This window comes from Pediculus humanus, genomic scaffold (assembly GCF_000006295.1).
Source record: "Pediculus humanus corporis 1103172107677 genomic scaffold, whole genome shotgun sequence".
Lineage (NCBI taxonomy): Eukaryota > Metazoa > Arthropoda > Insecta > Psocodea > Pediculidae > Pediculus > Pediculus humanus.
Window position 1 is genome coordinate 133,258 of NW_002987286.1, and position 7,996 is coordinate 141,253.

At 21.2% G+C, this 7,996-nt stretch overlaps 1 protein-coding gene across 1 annotated transcript in view; it reads right to left on the reverse strand.

Annotated features, from left to right (window-relative positions):
* Phum_PHUM293630 (uncharacterized protein) overlaps nucleotides 1–1,395 on the reverse strand; it is a gene marked incomplete at both ends in the record, with an annotated part of 1,721 nt that extends 326 nt beyond the window's left edge. Inside the window, 4 exons of the mRNA XM_002427036.1 lie at nucleotides 29–331; nucleotides 428–735; nucleotides 986–1,114; nucleotides 1,250–1,395. Coding sequence (XP_002427081.1) covers nucleotides 29–331; nucleotides 428–735; nucleotides 986–1,114; nucleotides 1,250–1,395 — 886 coding nt within the window. The remainder of the gene's footprint in view (nucleotides 1–28; nucleotides 332–427; nucleotides 736–985; nucleotides 1,115–1,249) is intronic.
* Nucleotides 1,396–7,996: the final 6,601 nt, after the last annotated feature.

The window sequence follows — 7,996 nt, forward strand, 5'->3', positions numbered from 1 at the left end:
ATTTTTTTTTTTGCAGGATGAATAAAACCGAATCCAACAGTTGTTTCAGATTCGGAAGAAGATGTTTTTCCAGGTTGATTGATTTGGTCCGAAATCAATGTAATATTGCTTAATTTTAACTTTTTAGTCTCTTTCTCCGGATAAGGCTTTTCGAAAACTTCCTCAAACAATGTCTTTTTGGTTTTTTGAACAACAGGTGGTGGTATTTTTAGCGGCTTTGAAATGTTAATTTTACTCTTTTTTTTCACTTTAAACGATTTTGGTATAAGTTCTTTTTTGTCTTTTACTTCCTCATCTGAAGATATTTCTGATTCTGATGTTGTTTTTACTTCTTCAGTTTTTTTTCAACTTCATCTAAATTTAACAATTAGTTGTTTTAAATAAGCATAGCAAAAAAAAAAAAAAGCCAAATGTGTAATTAAATTACCTTTTTCTTTATTTTCATTATAAAAAGGATCGACATCTAGTTTAACATTGGGTAAAATGTCATCACCAAAAGGACATGGTAAATTCATTTTGTTCATTAAATGTAAGACTTGTGTGTAAAATTTGGGCACTGTTATTAACATTTTCAAAATATTGGTTAAAGCTTGTTTGTCTGGAGCAGGATATTGATACTTTAAATGACAAGGGACTGGCTGTTTGAAGTTGACATTTGAATGCCAAGACGTCAATTTATCAATAAACTGTTGATAATATTTTTCATTTTCTTTGTTTTCATTATTATCAGCTTCACTGTAAGTAATCAATAAAGAAATAGTATTAATGATAACAAAAGTATTTGTGATAAAATTATTAATAATTTTAAATAAATACAATATAAATTTAATTAAAATAAATACTTAAATTTTACAAAAACGATTGAAAAAGATTAAAACATCAAAAAAATTTTGAAATGATTGCAAGATGCAAAATTTGTTGAAAACAAAATCATTTCTGAATTCAGATAATTAATTTAACACAGAAAATGTTTTGATTTACTCACATTTTCGATTCATTATTTGCAAAATTGATTTTATTATCTTTAGCATATTCTACTGATAAAAAATTTCCAAAAATATTTATTTGATGCAATCTATGAATCACACTTTTAGCTGCATCAATACTTTCAAACCTACAATTAAAAAAAAAAAATCTCTATTTACAATATAATATAATATTAAATAAAATACAATATTTGTAAATGTAATTATGGCATTAAGAAAAAATTGTAAAATTAATCATTATTTGTTGATATGAAATATCTAACCTGGCAAAAGCAATATTATATTTCTTCCTTTTTGAAGAAATACATTTTACTTCTTTTGCTCCAAAATATTTTAAAAACTTTTCCTTTTCTTCGTCGTTAAAATCATTTGGTAAATGCTTAATTAATAAAGTGTCTAAATTATGCATAATGTCGTTTCATGAAATTTTCTTTTAAAACACAAATAAAACTAAAATTTTAGAGGGCAGCTTAGGCAGGCACAAGGTTACCTTTATTGATTAAACGTGTCAGGAAAAAATTTAAGAATTATTTAAAAAATAAAGTTTTATTTTCCATAAACTTCATATTTAACTTATTAACTTTGAAAAAATCCTAAAATTAAATAATGTTTCTCATATTAATTTGTACTAATTGCAAAAAAAAAAATCCCTAATTTTAAAACTAACTTTCTTTGTTATAAATAATCTTTTCTTTTCAAAAAATGAAAATTAAAATGTGTTTGTAATTTATTAATAAATATATTTTGAGACAAAAAAGATATAAACTTTGTTTTAACAATATTACATTTTGAAATAAAATAGGCGGACAAAAAAAAAAAAAAAATTAAAATTTCTTTTATTAGTAATAAAATTAAGAGTCGTGGCAGGAGAAAAAGAGATTTGGCCAGACTTGGTTCAGAGCATTGGTAGTAATTGAAATGCTTGACGGTTTAGCGTGCAGTGTTCATCTCATTTTATATATTTGTTTCAGTATTTCATTTTGAGTTCTTTAATTGACTCAACACATATTTAATATTTGTTAAATTCTCGTTAGTTTTATTCAGAAATTATTTATTTTTTTTTATATTTATAGTTAAATAATTTTTAAAATATTTTTTTAAAAAAAAATTTTGTGATTTAATGTTACTTTTTTTTTTTAAAAAAAATTTGGATAATTAAAAATTAATTTTTTTTTAATTTGGTAAGTTTAATTTAACTTTTAATCGTATAAAATTACTTTTTATTGTTTTTTGATTATTTTTTATTTAAAGTTTTTTTCAACTGTAAAATGTATCATTTAATTATCTATATTCTTTGTAATTCTTTTTAACTGTTTTTTTTTTTTTTTTTCATTTTCATTTTCAAAAAAAACTTAAATTAAAATAGAATTGTTTTAATAATATCTTTTTGTATTAGACATTATATGTTTAATCGAAAAGAGGAGGAGATTGTTGAAAAATGTGCCAAATATTTTTGAATTTTTTTAATAAGACAAATTATTCACCTCTCTAATTTTATTTTTAATCTTGTCTGAAAAAAATTTTCACAGACATGGATGGCAGGTGTTGGCCATTACATCTTAATTAATAATATTTAAATATTTTTGTCTGATTTTTTCTATAAATATTTAGACTCATGATAATTATCGAACTTTAAAATATAATTACAATTGAAAAATATTTAATTTTTTTTTTTGTGCAATAAAATTTTTCATCAAATTTTTTTAATCAATGAGCTTATACCCAAAAAGTTTTCTTTTTTTTTTATTAAAAATTTGCATAAAAAGGATTTGATAAAATATTAAATAAGAATTTTTTTGTTTTTCACAAAGTTGAGATAATATAATAAATCCTACTGTAAATAATTTTATTTTATTTTAAGGTTTTTTTGTTTTCCCCCAAGTTCAATAATGAAACCCAAACATGTTTTAACTTTCAATACTCGGTTAGAAATTGTTTGGACAGAGTCTCTAAATGTATTTTACCATTTTAAAATTTATTTAAATTTACTTTTACTTAATTTGTTATTATGAAAAAGAAAGACACTTATCAATAATAACTCCTCATACATTTTTGTGATTAAAAAAAATAAAAAATAAATCATCAAGTTTATTGTAAGTTAAAAAAAAAAAAAAAGATAAATAAATCAAATTCTTTTTTCACTAGAGTTAACTAAAAATATTTTAATGGTTTAAAATATAATATTATATTTGTGACTCCATATTGTTAATAATCTATTAATTTTAAACAAAGCACACATATTATACTTTGATGCAAAAATTATTAATTTCTTTATTTGCATAAAAACTTATCATGAATTAAATGATAAGAAAAATAATAATAATCTTTAAATTTTATTTATTTATTTATTTATTACAATTTAGTATATTTCTATCATTTTCATAAGTCAATTAATTTTAATTAAATTTTTATTTTATTTTATTTTATTTTTAAATTTTTTAATAATTAATAAAATAATTACACGTTGTTGCGAATTTTAAAAAAAATTTTTTTACGAACGTGTAAAAAAAAAATATTAGATTTCAAATTAAAAACCCACGATTTCTTCCCAATTATTATTATTATTATTATTTTTTGGGAATTCCCTTTTGTTTTTTAAGGTCTATTTTAGTAAAAAAAAAAAAAAAAAATTTACTTAAAACTATAATATCGTTTGATTTTTAAATCCGAAAAAATAATTTTTAAATCGTTCAAACTCTGTCTGAATCTCACTAAAAATAGTTTATTACAAATCAATAAAATATTTCAATAAAGTAAATATTTATTTTAGTAATAAAAAAAAAAATCTAAAAAAAAAAATTTAATTTAATTTAATTTAATTTTTAAACTTGAAGGTAGTACTAAATCGAATATATATAGTTTGCCTATAAATACGTTTAGATATTTTTTTTCAAACGGTTATTTCAATGGGAAATGAAAAATGTAGGCAAAATAGTATAAATTTATAAATTTTAACATTTTTTTTTTTTTTTTTTTTATCGAGAGACTATTTTTATTTTTCTATTTCACAACAACAACAATTTAAATTTTTTTGTCAATCAATAATCGTTATTTATTCATTTGTTAAAATAACGTCCCTCATGAGAAATGGATGGTACGGGTAAAAGGTTTTGAAATTCTAAATTTAATTCTTTTTTTTTTTCTATTTTGTTTCTCTCCTTCTAAAAATTATCCACTCTGGAAAATTTAAACAATGGAAAAACCTTTTGAGAAAATTTATTTAATTTTATGTTGAGGAAATTATTATTGGAAAAAAAAAACATTGACTGAATTTCAATGTTAAACTTTTTCAATTTTGACAAACACTCTCATCAGGATTAGAAAACGTGATGACCATTAAGAGGTACTAAAGAGAGACTCTATTATTATTATTATTATTATTATTATTATTATTATTATTTATTGAAATTCTTCATTTTTTATATAGACGGACGGCGAACAATGGTATCGATCGACAAAAAGAATATTTTTTTTTTTTTTATCAAGACCACACGTTCAATGGAAATTTATTAAGGAATGTTTTTTTAGGCGAACGATTGAACATAAAAACATTTTTTTTTTTTTTTTTTTTTTTTACAAAGTCACGTTTTCTGTTAAAGACATTACGATTGCAACATTTTTTTTACTTAAAGTGACCCAAATTACCGATTGACGATGCTGAAACTAAAAGTATACTAATCTTAATTTTTTTTTTTTAAAGAAAAGGGGTATTATACCCACCCACCCATCCACCTTCCATTTGCAAATTTAAATTGTTTTAAAAAATTTTTTCTCCTTCTTCTCTCTTTTTTTTTTTTTTTTTATTTATTTAAAAAAGAAAATAGTTGAGTTGATAGTCATCATGTTTAATAATTATGCCCGAAATCAGATATAAATTTTTTTTTTTTAAACAAATATTTAAAAAATGAATGACCCCATTAACAAATGAAAATATTTACAATAAAATTGATACGTAATTGAGTCAATCAACGTTTTTATTAATTATGCGAATCAAATCGTAGGATTATAAAAAATTATTAAAAATAAGTTATGTAAGGTAAAATAATTTTTGTTGTTATTGTCGACAAAAATAGGTATTGCGGTTCGAAAAGGTAATTTAAACCTTTTTTTTTTTTTTTTTATCAAACCCCGAAAAAATGCATAGTTTAGGAGTAGCGGAGTGAAAGTAAAAGAGTGAGAGAGAGAGAGAGAGAGAGAGAGAGAGAGAGAGAGAAAAGTTAATATTGTTTATTATTATTATTTTTTTATTAAAAATAATTTTTATGCAAAAAATTTTTTTTGAAAAAATGAAACGGATGAGAAAACGTATTCCATCGTTCGTACCCATCATCATTTTCTGCCATTGTTTTTTTTTTTTTTTGCACACAGGTTCGGAAATTTACGTACCTTGATTTAAATAAATTTTTTTTTCTTCAGATTTTTAGAGATGTAAAATAATTTTAAAACGTTTTTTTTTTGTATTTTTTGTAAAAAGCCATTGTCTTTGAAAATTATTATGGGTTTGAGTCGTAATTTGAAATTTTTTTTTGCATTAATGCCAATTTCAAAACAATAAAAACAGAAAAAAGAGAAAAAAAAAGTGATCAATAAATTTAAAATAAGTCGATGATAGAAGTTTAAAGTTGTTGATTATTTCTTTCTAATAATATTACGTACATAAAAAAAAAAAAGCTACCGTTATTTATTTAAAAAGGTTTATTTATATTATTATTAAATTTTTTTTTTTTTTTTGGGGGAGTAAAGGGGAAAAATGACACGCATTAAACACTTTTAAATTTTTACAATTTTTTTTCGAGGTACTTGAGTTTTTTTTTTTTTTTTTTGTAGTCGTCAGACAAAAAAAAACAAAAAAATAATTAAAAATATTTGTTTGATTTTCTTTCCCTGCTGCTGCTGTTGCTGCTGCTGCTTTAGCTAAACACTATGGTGGTGATTAGAAAGAATAAAAAACGGTTTTAACTTAAACAAACAAAATTTTTTTTTTGATAACTATTTATAAAAATTTTTTTTAAAATTTATAACTTGCGTCTACAAATAGAACTTGTAGATCACTTGGGACTTATCCAACAACTATATGAGTTTGAATCTCACGAATTTTCGTTTTTTAATATAAAAAAAAAAAAAATTTTTTATTCACTTGACTCCATTAAAAAAAAAGTACTCTCTCTCTATTTTTAATTTTTTAAATAAAATGTCAGTCTGTAATTTCAATCTTCCTAATTTTGTCGAATCAGATGTGCGTGTGTGTGTGTGTGTGTGTGTGTGCGTGTGAATATTTATTTCACACGTGATGTTTTACCCCTTACATTGTTTTTAAAAAAAAAAAAAAATAAATAACATGTTTTAAATTAAATTGCCACAGTATCAATTTTTGTCTAGAGTATCATCTTAAATTTTTTTTTCTCATTTATTTATTATTACGTCAAAGTATTTAAATAATACTGAACAAAAAAAAAGAAAATGGCATCCTGAAATGATAAATAGGCTATGGAGGCCATTTTCTTTTTTTAAAAAATAAGTTTGCATGATGAAAGACATTAATTGAATCTTCAAAAAAAAAAAAAGTTTACCTTATTTTTACTTTTTGTTGTTATTAATGTGAAAGTTCTCATGGATATTTTTTTTTTTTTTTGTAAATTTACCTGAAATATAATTTTCATAAAAAAACAGCATTTAATAATAATAATAATGATAATAAGATGAAATTAAACGACGACTGACTATACAATTTATTTGTCAAGTTTTTCAAGTTTTAAAAAATAATAATAATAATTTTTTTATGCGAAATAAACTACAACAACTACTACTACGCGTTTCTTATTATTAGAAATAAAATAAATTTTTTTTTTTTGCAAATTTATTTATTTATTAGCGGAGAATGAAAGTAGTTCCGTAAAAAAACAGCTTTTTTAGTTGAAATATTTATAATAATGAAGAAAATGATTTAAGAATGTAAGAATGAGTTTTTATTTTTTTTTATTTTATCTCTCTTGAGAACCTATTAAAAATTTATTTTATTTTATTTTCTGGGAAAACATAATAATAACATTTGTGTTAATATAAAAAATACTTTATGTATATTTGTCTGTCTGTCTGTCTGTCCGTCTGTATACCGTCACAATAAAAGAATTTCTATAAAAAGTACATTTTTTTCATTATTATTATTATTTTTTTTTTTTTAAATTTAAAATTTAAGGTAAATAAATTTCGAAAGTTATTGTCCTTCATAAAAAAAAAAAGAGAGGAAGATTAAAATTTAAGTAGGAAATATGTGGGAAATTTTAAAAAATGTATAATTAAATTTTATTTTAATTAATTAATAAAAGAATAAAAATTTTTTTTAATTTGGCAGGAAGTATAAAAAAAATTAAATAAATAAAATAATCGTTGATTAAAATTCAAAATATAATGTATATGAAGAAAAAGAAAAAAATTGCAATCGAAAAGAAAGATTTTGATTTATATTTATTAAAATATAATAATAATAATAATAATTTAATGATGAATTGTTATTTTTACGTTGTTGGAATAATAATAATAATAACTCGACGTGTAATAAAAAAAAAAAAAAAAAGTGGACAATTTCTTATTGATCGCTCGTCTATTTTTTTTTTTTTTTTTTATTATTGTTGTTGCAACTGTTTGATTTAGTATATGATTAATAATGCATCCATTGTTATTTAAATATTTTTAATCGATAAATAAATAAATAAAATCGTGATTGATTTTGCGCCTTTATTTAGTTCTTTGATGTACTGGGAAAAAACTAAAAAAAGGGATATGTATGTAGATTTGATAATTTCATCAAATGATGGATCCCCAAAGGTTTCCAATCGGTTAAGATTGATTTATTTATTTTTTTTCGATTTAGTACAACACATAAACTTTCAATAATAATTTAATATATTTTTAAATAAATAAACGGTCAATTAATATTAAAAATAATTCATAACGAAAAAAATAAAAAAAAATGTGATGGAAAATAATAATTGGACAGGAAGTTTTTTTAA